This window comes from Rhinoraja longicauda, chromosome 38, assembly GCF_053455715.1.
Source record: "Rhinoraja longicauda isolate Sanriku21f chromosome 38, sRhiLon1.1, whole genome shotgun sequence".
NCBI classification, from domain to species: domain Eukaryota; kingdom Metazoa; phylum Chordata; class Chondrichthyes; order Rajiformes; family Arhynchobatidae; genus Rhinoraja; species Rhinoraja longicauda.
Window position 1 is genome coordinate 17,601,140 of NC_135990.1, and position 18,125 is coordinate 17,619,264.

General features: G+C 49.3%; 2 protein-coding genes across 2 annotated transcripts in view; one reads left to right on the forward strand and one right to left on the reverse strand.

Moving 5' to 3' along the window:
• The first annotated feature begins 543 nt into the window (after positions 1-543).
• Positions 544-18,125, forward strand: part of lactb (lactamase, beta) — a 59,997-nt gene continuing 42,415 nt past the window's right edge. Inside the window, exon 1 of the mRNA XM_078429934.1 lies at positions 544-906. Coding sequence (XP_078286060.1) covers positions 613-906 — 294 coding nt within the window. The 5' untranslated portion in view covers positions 544-612. The remainder of the gene's footprint in view (positions 907-18,125) is intronic.
• LOC144610890 (vimentin-like) lies at positions 13,930-16,031 on the reverse strand. The gene has a single exon (XM_078429868.1). It carries the CDS (start codon positions 15,882-15,884, stop codon positions 14,850-14,852), a length of 1,035 nt encoding a protein of 344 aa, XP_078285994.1. The 5' UTR covers positions 15,885-16,031; the 3' UTR covers positions 13,930-14,849.

The following is an 18,125-nucleotide window of genomic DNA, read 5'->3' on the forward strand; positions in this document are numbered from 1 at the left end:
CTCCCCTCTCCCTCCCTTCTCCCTCCCCTCTCCCTCCCCCTCCCTCCCCTCTCCCTCTCCCTCCCCTCCCCTCTCCCTCCCTTCTCCCTCCCCTCTCCCTCCCCTCCCCCTCCCCTCTCCCTCCACTTCCCCCTCCCCTCTCCCTCCCCCTCCCTCCCCTCTCCCTCCCCCTCCCCTCTCCCACCCCTTCCCCCTCCCCTCCCCCTCCCCTCTCCCTCCCTTCTCCCTCCCTCTCCCTTCCTCTCCCTCCCTCCCCTCTCCCTCCCCTCTCCCTCCCCCTCTCAGCCCGACTCCTCCCTCCCCTCCCCATCCCCTCCCCTCTCCCTCCCCCTCCCTCCCCCTCCCCTCCCCTCCCCTCTCCCTCCCCCTCCCTCCCCCTCCCTCTCCCTCCCCTCTCCCTCCCCTCTCCCTCCCCCTCTCAGCCCGACTCCTCCCTCCCCTCCCCATCCCCTCCCCTCCCCCTCCCCTCCCCTCCCCTCCCCTCTCCCTCCCCTCCCCCTCCCCCTCCCCTCTCCTCCCCTCCCCTCTCCCTCCCCTCCCCCTCCCCTCCCCTCCCCTCTCCCTCCCTCTCTCAGCCCGACTCCTCCCTCCCTCCCTGTCGTTCCGCGGGACATGTCGGGCTCCGTGGGCCGCCTGGGGAGGGCCCTTGGCCGACAGAGACCTGCCTGGCGCTGGCAGCGAGCGGCGGTGCCGCCGGTGGGCAGCCGGCCGGGCAGCTGGTGGGCCCGAGGCTGGGGCCGGCGCCTGGGTCTGGGCCTAGGCCTCGGCCTGGCCTTCACAGCCGGCCTGGGGCGAAGCTTGTGGACGCCGCTGTCCGACTGCCAGTGGGAGGAGGAGGAGAAGGAGAAGGAGGAGCCCGGGGTCGTGGCCGTGGCCGCGGGGCGCGATCTGCTGCAGAGGATCAAGGTGAGCGGGGCCGGGCGGGCGGGCGGGCGGGAGGCTCGGGACTGGGGGCGGCCTGTGGGGATGATGCTCCACCACCATGCTATGCTATGCCATGCTATGCTATGCCATGCTATGCCATGCTATGCCATGCTATGCCATGCTATGCCATGCCATGCTATGCCATGCCATGCTATGCCATGCCATGCCATGCTATGCCATGCTATGCCATGCCATGCCATGCCATGCTATGCCATGCCATGCTATGCCATGCTATGCCATGCCATGGGACTGGGTTAGGGGTATCAACCACACCTAGCGATGCGACTGACTTGCATACATTGCTGACAATTAATAGGGTTGTGAAATGTTCAACACTACAGGGATAGTTATAAGGTTTAGTATAGACAACAGGAGGCCTGCACCTGCCCTCTCCCCATATCCCTTGATCCCACTAACCCCCAGAGCTCTATCTAACTCCCTTTTACATCCATCCAGTGACTTGTCCTCCACTGCCCTCTGTGGCAGAGAATTCCACACATTCACAACTCTCTGGGTGAAAAAGTTTCTTCTCGTCTCAGTTTTGTCCACCCTGTGGCGCCAACAGCGATGGCAGCCTCACCTGCAAGTCAAGTCAAGTTTATTTGTCACATACACATACACGATGTGCAGTGAAATGAAAGTGGCAATGCCTGCGGATTGTGCACAAAAGAGAATTACAGTTACAGCATATAAATAAAGTTAATAAGTTACTACAGTGTAGACAAAAATGTAGTCTCTGGAGTTATAAAAGTTGACCGTCCTGATGGCCTGTGGGATGAAACTCCGTCTCATCCTCTCCGTTTTCACAGCGTGACAGCAGAGGCATTTGCCTGATCGTAGCATCTGGAACAGTCCGTTACTGGGGTGGTAGGGGTCCCCCATAATGTTGCTTGCTCTGGATCTGCACCTCCTGATGTATAGGTCCTGCAGAGGGGCGAGTGTAGTTCCCATGGTGCGTTCTGCCGAATGCACTACTCTCTGCAGGGCCATCCTGTCCTGGGCTGAGCTATTCCCAAACCAGACTGTAATGTTGCCGGACAGGATGCTCTACAGCCCCAGAGTAGAAGCAATGAAGGATCCTCAGAGACACTCTGAATTTCCTCAGCTATCTAAGGTGGTAAAGGCGCTGCTTTGCCAGTCAGTATTTTTGTTATTTTTAGTATGTTTTAAAAGTTTGTGTTAATGTTCCCTGTTGGTTTGTTTTATGTGGGGGGTGGGCGGGAGGGTCGGGGGAAACTTTTTTTCAATCTCTTACCTTGTCGGAGATGCGATTGTTCCGGTCGCTCTGCGGCGTAACATCATGGAGCTGGCGGCCTTTCTCGAGACTGACTTTGAGCCCCACCGTGGGGCCCTGGACTTACCATCGGAGCCTGCGATCTCTTACCAGGGATTTCAACATTGAGGAGCTCGCAGTCTCGGGTAGAGACTGATGTCGGCAATCTCCAAAGCCGCAGGAGGTTCGACCAGCCTCGACCCGGGGACCGATCGTCTGGCACGGGGGAGCTGAGATTACCCCGATGCAGGAGCTTGATTGCCCCGAAGCGGAGGGCCCGACCGCCAGCTAGGGGAGCCAAGATCGCCCTGTCAACGGAAGGCTCGAAGTCCCGACTGCAGGAGAACAAAGAAGGGAGGAGATTGAACTTTTTTCCCCCCTTCCATCACAGGGAGGAATGTGGAGGAGTCACTGTGGTGGATGTTTATGTTAAAATGTATTTTGTGTGACTTGTTGCTTTTTATTAGTATGACTGCATGGCAAATCAAATTCCTCGTATGTTGCAAAACATACTTGGCTAATAAAGTATGATTATGATTAAGATGATTATAATTTTAAATGGCCTCCCCATTATTCTTAGACTGTGGCCCCTGGTTCTGGACCCCCCAACATTGGGAACATTTATCCTGCATCTAGCTTGTTCAGTCCTTTTATAATTTTATATGTCTCTATAAGATCCCCTCTCATCCTTTTAAATTCCAGTGAATACAAGCCCAGTCTTTCCAATCTTTCCTCATATGACAGTCCCGCCATCCCGGGGATTAACCTCGTGAACCTACGCTGCATTGCCTTAATAGCAAGGATGTCCTTCCTTAAATTAGGAGACCAAAACTGCGCACAATACTCCAGATGTGGTCTCACCAGGGCCCTGTACAACTGCAGAAGGACCTCTTTACTCCGATACTCAAATCCTCTTGTTATGAAGGCCACATGCCATTTTCTTTCTTCATTGCCTGCTGTACCTGCATGTTTACTTTCAGTGACTAGTGTACAAGGATACCCAGGTCTCGTTGCACTTCCCTTTTTCCTAATCTGACACCATTGAGATAATAATCTGCCTCCTTGTTCTTGCCGCCAAAGTGGATAACCTCACATTTATCTACATTATACTGCATCTGCCCACTGACTCAAACTGTCCAGGTCACCCTGCAACCTCCTAACATCCTCTTCGCAGTTCACACTGCCACCCAGCTTTGTGCCATCTGAAAATTTGCTTGTGTTACTTTTAATCCCATCATCAAAATCATTAATATATATTGTAAATAGTTGCGGCCAGATACACTACATCCATTGGCTCCCCTTCATCCATTTTACTTGTCACACCCTCAAAAAATTCCAGAAGATTAATCAAGCAGGATTTCCCCTTCATAAATCCACGCTGACTTGGACCAATCCTTTTATTGCTATTCAAATGCGCCGTTATTACTTCTTTAATAATTGACTCCAGCAGCTTCCCCATCGCTGATGTCAGGCTAACTGGTCTATAATTCCGTTTTCTCTCTTGCTCCTTTCTTGAAGAGTGGGATAACATTAGCTATCCTCCAATCCACAGAAACTGATCCTGAATCTATAGAACTTTGGAAAAAGATCACCATTGCATCCACAATTTCTAGAGCCACCTCCTTGAGTACCCTGGGATGCAGAACATCAGGCCCTGGAGATTTATCAGCCTTCAGTCCCATCAGTCTACCCAATATTATTTTTCTCACCTAATGCAAATTTCTTTCAGTTCTTCTGTCTCCCTAGATCCTCAGTCTTCTAGTATATCTGGGAGATTGTTTGTGTCTTCCTTAGTGAAGACAGAACCAAAGTACCTGTTCAACTCTTCTGCCATTTCCTTGTTCCCCATAATAATTTCACCTGTTTCTGCCTTCAAGGGACCTACATTTGTCTTTACTAATCTTTTTCTCTTAATATACCAAAATAAGCTTTTACTATTCTTATTTATATTCTTGGCGTCCTTCATCTTTTCACCCTGTACTGCCCGTTTTATTACCTTCTGATGTCCTTTTAAATATTTCCCAATCCTCTGGCTTCCCACTATTTGCTATGTTATCTACCTTTTCTTTTAGTTTCATACTGTACCTAATTCCCTTGTCAGCCACAGTTGCCTCTTACTCCCCTTAGAATCTTTCTTCCTCTTTGGAATGAAATGATCCTGCATCTTCTGGATTATGCCCAGAAATTCCTGCCATTGCTGTTCCACCGTCATTCCTGCTAGGATCCTTTTCCAGTGGACCTTGGCCAGCTCCTCTCTCATGCCTTCATAGTCCCCTTTGTTCAACTGCAACACTGACACTTCTGATTTAACCTTGTCCCTCTCAAATTGCAGATTAAAACTTATCATATTATGGTCACGACCTCCTAGAGGCTCCTTTACCTTGAGTTTCCTTATTAAATCGGTTCATTAGACAACACTAAATCCAGAATTGCTTTTCTCTGGTAGGCTCCAATACAAGCTGCTCTAAGAACCCATCTCAGAGGCACTATACAAACTTCCTTTCTGGGGGTCCAGAACCAACCTGATTTTCCCAGTCTAATCCATGCATCATTGTGGTAAGCCCCTCCCCCCCACTCCCCTCTGCACTTCTTGCAAAGCCTCCACAGCCTTCTTGTAATGGGGAGGCCAGAACTGCATGGAATATTCCAAATGCGACCTAACCAAAGTCGTAAAAAGCTTATAGCTAAGTCCCTGGAGTCCAGGCAACATACTCATAAATCTCTGCACTCATTCTAGCTTAATGACATCTTTCTTTCAGTATGGTGACCAAAATTTAACATAATACTCCAAGTGTGGCCTCCCCAACTGTAAGATTACGTCCCAACCTCGATACTCAATTCCCTGACTGATGAAGGTCAACGTGCCAAAACGTTTTTCACCATCCTATGTGATGATGTCGTGGTTACCGGTGTTCAAAATGAAGCAGATGACACGGAGAATTCTTCAAGAAGTTAAAAGCCTTTATTTGCAAACAACGGCTGGAACAATCAGGATGTCAACCATCTGACTGCCCACTTAGTACACCGGGCAGCCTATTTTTATAGGATTCTTCCAGCCTTATCTTCTTTTCCTTATCTCGCCCTCATACTCCTCTTTACAGTCATTCATCTCTTTGCAGTCACCCTGTTTACCCTGCCACCATTAAACCCCATTCATTGATGAATGTCTGTATTTCTTCACATGTTGCCTTCCACTCTGCCACCATTAAACTTTCAAGTAATCACCCCACTCATTGATGAATGTCTGTATCTCTTCACATGTCACCTTTCACCCTGCCACCATTAAACTTTCAAGTAATCACCCCACCACTCATTGATGAATGTCTGTATCTCTTCCCATTCTGCCACCCTTGTCTTCTATCTTGGTTCATCCATCAATGTTTCTCCTCCTCCTGAGCAGCAGTTACAGACACGTGTCAAGGGTAAGGAATGTCTAGAGCGCCTTAATTAGTTACAGAGAGGCGCCTAATGCCTAAGTAGTTACAAACCTTAAACAACAATGTCTAATGTATAAAATAATATCGTATTATCTCCCATAATGACATCCAGTAAACCATATACCTGTCCTCCGAGATCCCTCTGCTCTACTAATTTCTCCATGGCCCTGCTGTTCACTGTAAAGGTCCTGTCTTGGTTTCACTTGTCAAAGCCGTAATGGTATGCGACTCGATAGTTGGTGGTGCGGACAGGAGATACTGCAGCAGCAGTTGATTCCAGGATGCTCCGCTGCCTCCCTGGTGCCAGGGTCCAGGACGACTGTGAGCGGCTGCGTCAGGGCAGATGAATGTGTGGCTGAGGTGCAGGGGGCAGGGATTTAGATTTCTTGGGACCTTTTATGGGGCAATGGTGACTTGGACAAAAGGGACGTGTTACACCCTAACTGGAGGTGGTACCAATATCCTGGCAGGCAGGTTTGCTAATGCCACACGGGTGGGTTTAAACTGGATTGGCAGGTGGTGAGATCTCATACAGGCAGGTGAGAGGTTAGAAGTTGGTATGGAGGGTGGTGAGAGAACGTTAAGAGGACAGAATAGACAGGAGAAAGACGGAGAGCGAGGAAGGAAGGTTGGTTTAAACTGCACATATTTTAATGCGGGGGGCCTGATGGGTTGGGTGGATGATCTAAGAGCAAGGATAGGTATGTGTGACAGGGATGTTGTAGCCATTACTGAATCTGGTTAGGAGAGGGGCAGGACTGGCAACTTATTATTCTGGGTCACGGGTGCATCAGGAGAGACAGGGGTGAGGGGAAAAAGTGGAGGGGGGTTTACATTATTGGTTAAGGAGAATGTCACGACAGTGGTCGTAGGTGATATTACGGACGGTTCGTCTAGTGAGACTATATGGGTGGAGATGAGGAACACTAAAGGGATGATCACTTTGTTGGGGTGTACTACAGACCAACGAATAGTCAATGGAAAATAGAAGAACAAATATGCCAAGAGATTGCAGATAGTATTTATCCTCAGTATTTACCGAAGAGAAAGACAGGACGATGAAGGAACTTAGGGCAGTCAATGGAAGTGTCTTGAGAGCAGTCAGTGTTACAGTCGAAGTTTTCTAATGTGTCTATCATGTATGAAGGTAGACAAATCTCCAGGGCCCGATTAGATATCCAAGGACACTGTGGGAAACTAGAGAGGAAATTGCGGGAGCCTTTGTTGAAATTTATGAATCGTCTTTAAATACAGGAGGTGCTGGAAGACTGGAGGCTGGCAGAAGACTGGAGGCTGGCAAATGCCTTTTTTTAGAAGTGCTGCATGGAAAATGCTGGGTATCAATAGGCCGGTGAGCTTAATATCTGCAGTTGGAAAGTTACTAGTGAGTATTCTAAGGGATAGGTTATAGAGGCATTTGGATGGGCAAGGGCTGATTAGGGACAGGCAGCATGGTTTTGTACGTGGGAGGACGTGTCTCACAAATCTGATTGTTTTTTGAAGACGTGACCAAAAAGGTTGATGAGGGCAGAGCTGTGCATGTTCTACATATGGACTTCTGCAAAGCATCCGACAAGGTTCCACATGGTAGGTTGCTCTGGAAGATTAGATTGCATCGGATCCAAGGAGAGGTAGCTGAATGGATAGAAATTTGGCTTAATGGAAGGAAGTAGAGGGTGATGGGGCTTATTGGACTGGAGGCCTGTGACTAGTGGTGTGCCTCAGGGATCGGTACTGGGCACATTACTGTTTGTCATCCACATCAATGATTTGGATGCGAACATACGTGGGAAGATTAGCAAGTTTGCAGATGATACAAAGGTGGTTGGTTTTACAGATAGTGAAGATGGTTGTGAAAAACTGCAGCAGGATCCTGATCGCCAGGTGGCTGATGAATGGTTGATGGAATTTAATATAGAGAATTTTGAGGTGTTGCATTTTGGGAAGTCTTAACATGGGAAGGACCTACACCGTGAATGGTAGGGCTCTGGGGAGTGTTGTAGAGGAGAGGGATCGAGGAGTGCAGGTGCATGGTTCCTTGAAGGTGGAGTTGCAGGTAGATATGGTGGTCAAGAAGGCATTTGGCACATTCGTCTTCATCATTCAGAGGATTGAATATAGAAGATACACACAAAATGGTGGAGTAATTCAGCGGGACAGGCAGCATCTCTTTTACGAGTCATCCTGAAATACAGGAGAGGTGCCGGAAGACTGGAGGGGGACAAATGTTGTGCCTCTATTCAAGAAGGGCTGCAGGGAAAATGCTGGGAACTATAACTATGAGAGCAATAACTATGGGAGCTTAACATCTGTAGTTGGTAAGTTACTAGAATGAAAAGTTATACAGGCATTTGGATGGGCAAGGGCTGATTAGGGATAGTCAACATGGTTTTGTACATGGGAGGTCGTGTCTCACAAATCAGTAGAAGGCAATTCACTGGATGATTTTAAAAGAGAGTTGGATAGAGCTCTGGGGGCTAGCGGAATCAAGGGATATGGGGAGAAGGCAGGCATGGGTTACTGATTGTGGATGATCAGCCATGACCACAATGAATGGTGGTGCTGGCTCGAAGGGCCAAATAGCCTACTCCTGTACCCATTCCTTCTCTCCTGAGATGCTGCCTGACCTGCTGTGTTACTCCAGCATTTTGTGAATAAATACCTTCGATTTGTACCAGCATCTGCAGTTATTTTCTTATATAACAAGGGCAGGATCTACACAGTGAATGGTAGGGCTCGGGGGAGTGTTGTAGAGCAGAGGGATCGAGGAGTGCAGGTGCATGGTTCCTTGAAATGGAGTCGCAGGAAGATTGGGTGGTCAAAAAGGCTTTTGGCACATTGGTATTCATCAGTCAGAGTATTGAATATAGATGTTAGGAGGACATGTTGCAGTTGTATAAGACGTTGGTGAGACCGCTTTTAGAATATTATGTTGAATTCTTGGCACCATGTTATAGAAAATAAATTGTCAAGCTTGAAAGGGTTCAGTGAAGATTTACAAGGATGTTGCCAGGACTAGAGGATCTGAGCTTTTGGGAGAGGTTGAGTCGGCTGGGTCTCTATTCCTTGGCGTGCAGGAGGAGGAGGGGTGATCTTATAGAGGTGTATAAGATCACGAGAGGACTAGATCGGGTAAATGCGCAGTGTCTTGTTCTGAGTAGTTGAATTGTGGACCAGAGGACATAGGTTTAAGGTGAAGGGCAAAAGATTTAATGGGAATCTGAGGGGTTGCTTTTTTCACACAAAGGGTGGTAGGTATATGGAACAAGCTGCTAGAGGAGGTAGTTGAGGCAGGGACTATACCAACATTTAAGAAACAGTTAGACAGGTACATGGATTGGACAGGTTTGGAGGGATGTGGGCCAAACACAGGCAGGTGGGACAAGTGTAGCTGGGACGTTGGCCGGTGTGGGCAAATTGGGCCGAAGGGCCTGTTTCCACGTTTCATTGTATGATCTCATACTTATCTGCAATAACCTGCATTTGCCATTTCTAGGCCTACTTGCCAGCTGATCAATATTCCGCTGTAATTATTGATAACTATCTGCACTTGGCTTTAAGATAATTATGGATAAAGGCAGCATGGGCCTGCGAGTTTGGATTCCAAATTCGAGGAAGACCAACTTTGATGAAATTCGCTGAAGTTGATTGGTGCAGGTTGTTTGAGGGAAAAGGAATGTCTGGAAAGTGGGATGCATCTAAAAGTTTGCAGCTTGCATGTTCCTGTTAGAGTGAAGGGCAAGACAGGTGGGAGTAAGGAAGCTTGGATGATGAGAAAAATTGAGGCTCTGGATAAGCAGGCATGCGAAAGGTAGAGGCAGCTGGGATCAAGTGTATTCCTGGAGCAGTTTCGGGAACTGTGGAGCACGCTGAAGAAAGAAATCAGTGGTACAAACAGGGGCCAGGAGATAGATATGGTAGATAATTTTAGTATAGAAGTCATGTTACTGTTCAAGACATTTGTGAGGCAACAATTAAGAGTATTGTGGTAGACACAAAATGTTGGAATAACTCAGCGGGTCAGGCAGCATCTCGGGAGAGAAGGAATGGGTGACGTTTCAGTTTTTGTCACCACGTCATAGGAAAGATTTTGTCAAACTGGAAAGGGTGCAGCAAAGATTTATGAGGATGTTGTCAGGAGTCGAGGGCCTGAGCTATAGGGAGAGGTTGAGCAGGCTAGGTTTTTATTCTTTGGAGCGCAGTAGGATAGAAGGAGCGATCATATAGAGTTGTACAAAATCATGAGAGGAAACCGTAACATTATATTTCAACTCTATACTCTCACTGCCATTAGGTAGTCATATCATATGTCTTCTTCACTACTTTGTCTACAAGTGTCGCCACTTTTAGGGAACTACTAAACCAAGTGGACCTGTTGGGTCCAAACCTCTCCTGCATTAGTGCTATCGTGTACCGTTTTGGCTGTGTAGAGGGCAAGGGCATGGTACACACATACACATAAACAAACCGAGAGTTTTAGTAATACCCAATAGACAATAGGTGCAGGAGTAGGCCATTCAGCCCTTCGAGCCAGCACCACCATTCAATGTGATCATGGCTGATCATTCTCAATCAGTACCCCGTTCCTGCCTTCTCCCCATACCCCATAATATACTAGACCAAGTGGGCCCGTTGGGCCCATTCCTTAGAGGGGGGCAGGGAAGGGGAGAGGGTGTGACTGAGGAGCCTACTCTCTCCTCCCCCACTCTCCCCCACCTCCCCTTTCCCCACGACCCCCCTTTTCCCCACTCTCCTCCCCCCACCCACCCCATTCTCTCCTCCCCCACCGCCACTCTCTCTCCCCCACCACCCCCCTTTCCCCCACTCTTCCCCCCAACCCCCCATTCTCTCCTCCCCCAGCTCCACTCTTACTCTCTACCCACCCCCCCTTTTCCCCACCACCCCCCTTTCCCCCACTCTCTCTTGCTCCCATTTTGCTAGTTGATCATTATCCTGCAGTAAATGAGACAACCACAGTGGCTATTCAATATACCATCAAGTTTGGTGTCATCTGCAAATTTACCTACCACATTCTCGTCCAAATCATTAATATAGATGACGTAGAGCAGGGGATACAGTGCCAATTCCTGTGGTCCACCGCTGGTCACAAGCCTCCAAACTGAAAACCAGCCCTGCATCACTATCACCATCTGCCTCCTACCACCAAGCCAACTTGCAACCAATTGGCTCACCCACCCTGGATCCCATGTGTTCCAATGTTCTAAACCAGTCTACATGCAAAACTTTGTCAAAGACCTTGCTGAAGCTCATGTAGACAACATCTACTGTCCTTTGCTCGTCAATCCCTTTGGCCAACTCTTCAAAAAAACATTCAAATTCATGTGTCATGATTTCTCACGTACAAAGCTATGCTGCCTTTCCCTAAACAAGTAGAACTAAATCCTTGTGGATCATATTACTCAGAATCCCTGCTGGAATTTTCCCAGCATGGATCTTGGACTCAGCCTGTAGTTTCATGGCCTGCACCACAGAATACAACAAAGAAACAAGCCCTTCGGCCCACAATGTCTTGGCAATCATGATACCAAGTTAAACTAATCTCCTCTGCCTGCACAAGATTCATATCGCACTATTCCCTGCATTTCTAAAAGATTGACCTTATCGTAAGTGCCTTGACCACCACGCCTGGCTGTGCATTGCAGGCACTCAACAACCTATGCAAAATAAATTGCCCCACTGATCCCAGCTGCTCTTATCTGACATATGCCTCCTTGGTCTTGGCAGAGTTCATAGAACAGTGCAGCAAAAGAACAGGTTCTTCAGCCCACAATGTCTGAGGTGGATTTCATGACAACAACATCACTTATCTGGTTGCACATTACCCATATCCCTCCATATTCGTATGCCTATCCAAAAGTCTTTTAAATGCAAACGTATCTGCTTCAACAGCGCATTCCAGGCACTCACCACCCTGTTTAAAGAAAGCATGTCCATCACACTAGGGAGTTTGTTGGCTGTCCCCTCGTCAGCAGGCAGTCTCTAGTCCTGCCAGCCTTGCCGTCACTCCAACAGGAACATGTTTCCCTAAACTCTCCATCTCCAACTTGCCAGATGTCAAGCATAGAATTATAAGAAAATAACTGCAGATGCTGGTACAAATTGATTTATTCACAAAATGCTGGAGTAACTCAGCAGGTCAGGCAGCATCTCGGGAGAGAAGGAATGGGTGACGTTTCGGGTCGAGACCCTTCTTCAGACTGGGAAGTCTGCATAGAATTGTTGTGAGCGTGTTGGGTTGAGGTGGTATAGAGACGTGGGGTGCTGGGGATGCGATGGTAGGTGTTGTAGCTGGGGGCTGTATTGGCAGGATGTAATAGAGGAGTTGGACGGGGAAAGGGTGTCGAGGGTGGATGGATGGGTAAGGTGGCATAGAGTAGGGTGGGCAGAGAATGTTTTGGATCTGATGTGTGTAGTTGGTACTGCATTGGCAATGGAGAATTTCTTTTCTCGATTAATCCACAGAACATCCATCGCATCCCCAGCATCCCAGGGTACTTAAGGAGGTGGCTCTAGAAATAGTGGAAGCATTGGAGATCATTTTTCAATGTTCTATAGATTCAGGATCAGTTCCTGTGGATTGGAGGATAGCAAATGTTATCCCACTTTTTAAGAAAGGAGGGAAGAGAGAAAACGGGTACTTATAGACCAGTTAGTCTGACATCAGTGGTGGGGAAGATGCTGGAGTCAATTATAAAAGACGAAATTGCTGAGCATTTGGATAGCCGTAACAGGATCATTCCGAGTCAGCATGGATTTACGAAGGGGAAATCATGCTTGACAAATCTACTGGAATTTTTTGAGGATGTAACGAGGAAAATTGACAGGGGAGAGTCAGTGGATGTGGTGTACCTCGACTTTCAGAAAGCCTTCGACAAGGTCCCACATAGGAGATTAGTGGGCAAAATTAGAGCACATGGTATTGGGGGTAGGGTACTGACATGGATAGAAAATTGGTTGACAGACAGAAAGCAAAGAGTGGGGATAAATGGGTCCCTTTCGGAATGGCAGGCAGTGACCAGTGGGGTACCGCAAGGTTCGGTGCTGGGACCCCAGCTATTTACGATATACATTAATGACTTAGATGAAGGGATTAAAAGTACCATTAGCAAATTTGCAGATGATACTAAGCTGGGGGGTAGTGTGAATTGTGAGGAAGATGCAATAAGGCTGCAGGTGACTTGGACAGGTTGTGTGAGTGGGCGGATACATGGCAGATGCAGCTTAATGTAGATAAGTGTGAGGTTATTCACTTTGGAAGTAAGAATAGAAAGGCAGATTATTATCTGAATGGGGTCAAGTTAGGAAGAGGGGATGTTCAACGAGATCTGGGTGTCCTAGTGCATCAGTCACTGAAAGGAAGCATGCAGGTACAGCAGGCAGTGAAGAAAGCCAATGGAATGTTGGCCTTCATAACAAGAGGAGTTGAGTATAGGAGCAAAGAGGTCCTTCTACAATTGTACCGGGCCCTGGTGAGACCGCACCTGGAGTACTGTGTGCAGTTTTGGTCTCCAAATTTGAGGAAGGATATTCTTGCAGTGAGGGCGTGCAGCGTAGGTTCACTAGGTTAATTCCCGGAATGGCGGGACTGTCGTATGTTGAAAGGCTGGAGCAATTAGGCTTGTATACACTGGAATTTAGAAGGATGAGGGGGGATCTTATTGAAGCATATAAGATAATTAGGGGATTGGACACAGTAGAGGCAGGAAACATGTTCCCAATGTTGGGGGAGTCCAGAACAAGGGGCCAGTTTACGAATAAGAGGTAGGCCATTTAGAACGGAGATGAGGAAGAACTTTTTCAGTCAGAGTGGTGAAGGTGTGGAATTCTCTGCCTCAGAAGGCAGTGGAGGCCAGTTCGTTGGATGCTTTCAAGAGAGAGCTGGATAGAGCTCTTAAGGATAGCGGAGTGAGGGGGTATGGGGAGAAGGCAGGAACGGGGTACTGATTGAGAGTGATCAGCCATGATCGCATTGAATGGCGGTGCTGGCTCGAAGGGCTGAATGGCCTACTCCTGCACCTATTGTCTATTGTCTATAACAATATTGTATGCTAGCTAGTTAGTTAGGATCTCCCCAATGGGCCAAATGCAATAGAAGTGTACATTATCAATACATACTTCTTGTATCATTTCAGTGTGCAGGTCTCTACCTTTATAAACATGTATCTTCATTTAACTAAGAAATTAACATGGAAAAACATTGTTTACAATGTGGTTTAATGAGTAAAGTAGGACTCAATTTAACATCTGTTATACATTAAATGATCAGCCCTTTTTTCCACACTTGAAGAATGCCTAAAACAATATCAATAAGTGTTTTCAGGTTTATTACAAACTACAACAAATAAACTGTACTCATGCCAAAACACAATCAGGAATGGCGTTTGTAATTTACTAACTCAAAGACCAAAAATTCATCCATCCAGATTGATTCATGGCAACAGTGGGCTATTATAAATAAAAACAAATCTGTTCTTATGACACGTTCCATGCAGTTGGCATTTGAAGAGGTTTATTTTTGTCTTAAACTGGAGCATCACTAAAATCAGATAATTAAATAGTGATCTTACAATGAAATTTCACTGAGCTGAGAGCATTGTGCGGGTAAAAACGCCCAAATACTCGGACTGTTGTCGGCGAAGGAGATGGTATTTTTAAAAGGTATTGTTGAAGGTGGTTAGCTGAGGGTGGGAAGGAGTGCCGGGGGGGGGGGGGGGGGGGGAAGAGTGCCCGGGCCGGGATTGGCAGGTGCCCCGTGGCTATGTTGTGGAAGGGGTGCCTTGGGCTGGGATTGGCAAATATGTACTGGGGTAGAAAAAGGAGAGGGTGCCCCAGACCGGGCTGGAGAAGGGATGCCACGGGCTGGGTCGGGCACGGGTGCCCTGCGGAGTGGTGGGGACAGGGTGCCTCGGGCCAGGGCGGGTCTGGTAGGGATGCCTTGGGAAGGGGTGGCGAGAGGGGTATCTCTTGCTGGGCAGGAGTGCCCCGGGATGGGGTGGAGTGGACAGGGCAGGTGTGCCCCGGGGAGAGGACAAGGTATCTCGGCTGGGGTGGACAGGGTTGCCTCGGGCTGGTCTGTGAATAGGGTGTTTCGGGCCGGGATAGATAGGGGTGCCCCGGGCTGGGCTGGGGTATCTTGGACTGGACAGGGGTGCCCCAGAACGGGGGTATTGCCCCCTGCCCGGACGGCCGGTGCCCTAGCACCACATCTTGTTGAGGTCCTCGGCCGCCTTGGCGGGCGGCGCGGTGATGCAGGCGGCGTTGGAGTAGTCCCGTGACTTCTTCTCCACCTGGTTGAGGAGACTCTTGTAGCCGGACAGTTCCTGCTCCAGCGCGTTCTTGACGCCGAGCAACGCCTGGAAGTCGGCCGTGTGCGCCTCCAGCTTCTTCTCCAGCGCCTTGTTGTAGTCGCGGATGCGGCCGATCTCCCGCTCCTTCTCCTGCAGGTGGTTCTTGTGCATCTCGTCGCGGAGCCGCAGGTCGGTGACAGCGTTGCGGTAGCACTCGGTCTCCTTCTTGATGCGCTGCAGCGGCACGCTGTTCTCCTCGAACTTGTGGCGGTAGCGGGCCAGCTCCTCCTTGTTGCGCCGCGCCATCTGCTCGTACTCCTGCCGCATATTGCGTAGCGCCTGCTCCAGGTCCAGCGAGCCGTTGTCCGCCTGCTCGACGTTCTGCAGGTTGTCCAGCTTCTGCTGCCAGTAGATGCGCTCCTGGTCCCGCACCAGCCGTAGTTGTGCCAGCTGGGCCTCCAACAGCTTGAACTGGCACTGCAGCCGCTCCAGGCCGCCGCCCGCCTCCTCCAGGCGCTTCTTCAGGTCCTGGAAGTCGCGGTCGAACTCGCGCTTCAGCTGGCACTCCTTCTCCAGCCGCGACTTCAGCTTGTCTTTCTCCAGCTTCAGCAGCACCAGCTCGTTTTGGATTTCGTCCACCCGCGACTGGAAGTCCTGGTAGTCCTTCTGGTACGCCTTCTCTGCCGCGTTGAACTCCTCCTTCTCCAGCTTCTTCACCTCGGCCAGCAGCTCCTTGTTCTTGCGCTGCAGGCTCAGCACCGTGTTGTTGATGTACTTGGCGAAGCGCTCGTTCAGTTCCTTGATCTGGTCCTTGCCCTCCTGCATGCCGTCCTGCAGCTCCTTCTCGTTGCCCTCGCACGCCGCCACCTCATTCTGCCGCTCCTGGCAGGGCCCGGCCGCGGTGGCCGAGCCCGGCGACGACGTCCTGGAGCCCGGGAACATGCTGCCGCGCCTCGGCGTGTGTGGCCGGCGAGTGCTGGGGAACGGCGGGATGGCGGATCAACAACCGACAGCCTCCGTCACCCGGACAACCGGCCGCCGCCAACTTTAAAACAAAGCGCGCGTTCCCGGGCCGTCGTCAGCGCGCGCCCCCGAGCCGCCAACTGTCGAAAGACCGCGTGCGCCCCAAGGCCGCCAACTGTTGTCAATGCGCGCCCCCGAGCTACCAGCCGTCGTAAGCGCGCGCCCCCCGAGCCGCCAACTGTCAACAGACCGCGCGCGCCCCCGAGCCGCCAACTGTCGTCAGACCCCGCGCGTCCTCGAGCTACAAGCCGCCAATTGTCAGCGCGCGCCCTGTCGTCGCCGACTAACAGGGATATGCTGTTCACCGGACAGTGATGGAGATGTAGAGCAGGTAAACAGGCCCAGCTGCCCAGCTGCCCACCTCCCCCATGCCCAACAAGTGGGCATACTTTTGCCCCTTGCCCCTCAAGCCCTTCCTATTCACATAGACGTTCATAAGGGATAGGAGCAGAATTAGGTCATTCACCCCATCAAGTCTGCTCCCATTCAATCATGGCTGATCTACCGTTCCTAACCCCATTCTCCTGCTTCCCATAACCTGTGTCACCTGCACTAATCAAGGATCTACCTGTCTCTACAATAAAAATATCCATTGACGGCTTCCACAGCCACCTGTGGGAAATAATTGCACAGATCTACCACCCTCTGACTAAAGAATTTCCTCCTCATCTCCTTCCTGAAGGAATATCCTTTAATTCTAAGGCTATGACCTCTAGTCCTGGACTCTCCCACTACCTCTTCACATCCACTCTATCCAAGCCTTTGATCAGTTTCAAAGAGGTCCACCCCCTCATCCTTCTAAGCTCCAGCGAGTACAGGCCCAAAAAACCTCATCATATGTTCACCCACTCATTCCTGGAATCATTCTTGGAAACCTCCTCTGGACCCTCTCCAGAGTAAGCACTGCTTTCCTCAGCCAATATCGCTATCTGTCCAAGTGTCCTTTGAAAGTGGTGTATCCGCTTATGCAGCTTCACCTGGCAGCTCCTTCCAGACACGGGAATGTGTCTACAAATAGCATAGTGTTACCAACCCACATCCTGATAAAGTGTAATTCACACAATTCTTTTAACATATAACATATAACATATAACAACTACAGCATGGAAACAGGCCTGTCCGGCCCTACCAGTCCACGCCGAACATTCTCCCTGACCTAGTCTCATCTACCTGCACTCAGACCATAACCCTCTAATCCCCTCCTATCCATATACCTATCCAATTTACTCTTAAATAATAAAATCGAGCCAGCCTCCACCACTTCCACTGGAAGCCCATTCCATACAGCCACCACCCTCTGAGTAAAGAAGTTCCCCCTCATGTTACCCCTAAACTTTTGTCCCTCAATTCTGAAGCTATGTCCCCTTGTTGGAATCTTCCCCACTCTCAAAGGGAAAAGCCTACCCACGTCAACTCTGTCCGTCCCTCTCAAAATTTTAAAAACCTCTATCAAGTCCCCCCTCAACCTTCTACGCTCCAAAGAATAAAGACCCAACCTGTTCAACCTCTCTCTGTAGCCTTAGTGCTGAAACCCAGGCAACATTCTAGTAAATCTCCTCTGTACCCTCTCCATTTTGTCGACATCCTTCCTATAATTTGGCGACCAGAACTGCACACCATACTCCAGATTCGGCCTCACCAATGCCCTGTACAATTTTAACATTACATCCCAACTTCTATACTCGATGCTCTGATTTATAAAGGCAAGCATACCAAACGCCTTCTTCACCACCCTATCCACATGAGATTCCACCTTCAGGGAACAATGCACAGTTATTCCCAGATCCCTCTGTTCCACTGCATTCCTCAATTCCCTACCATTTACCCTGTACGTCCTATTTTGATTTGTCCTACCAAAATGCAGCACCTCACACTTATCAGCATTAAACTCCATCTGCCATCTTTCAGCCCACCCTTCCAAAAGGTCCAAGTCTCTCTGTAGACTTTGAAAATCTACCTCACTATCAACTACACCACCTATCTTAGTATCATCTGCATATTTACTAATCCAATTTGCCACACCATCATCCAGATCATTAATGTAAATGACAAACAACAGTGGACCCAACACAGATCCTTGGGGTACTCCACTGGACACTGGCCTCCAACCTGACATACAATTGTCAACCGTTACCCTCTGGTATCTCCCATTCAGCCATT

Bases quoted from the DNA above. Each gene is read 5' to 3' on its own strand.
- LOC144610890 (XM_078429868.1), bottom strand. From the start codon at position 15,884: ATGTTCCCGGGCTCCAGGACGTCGTCGCCGGGCTCGGCCACCGCGGCC.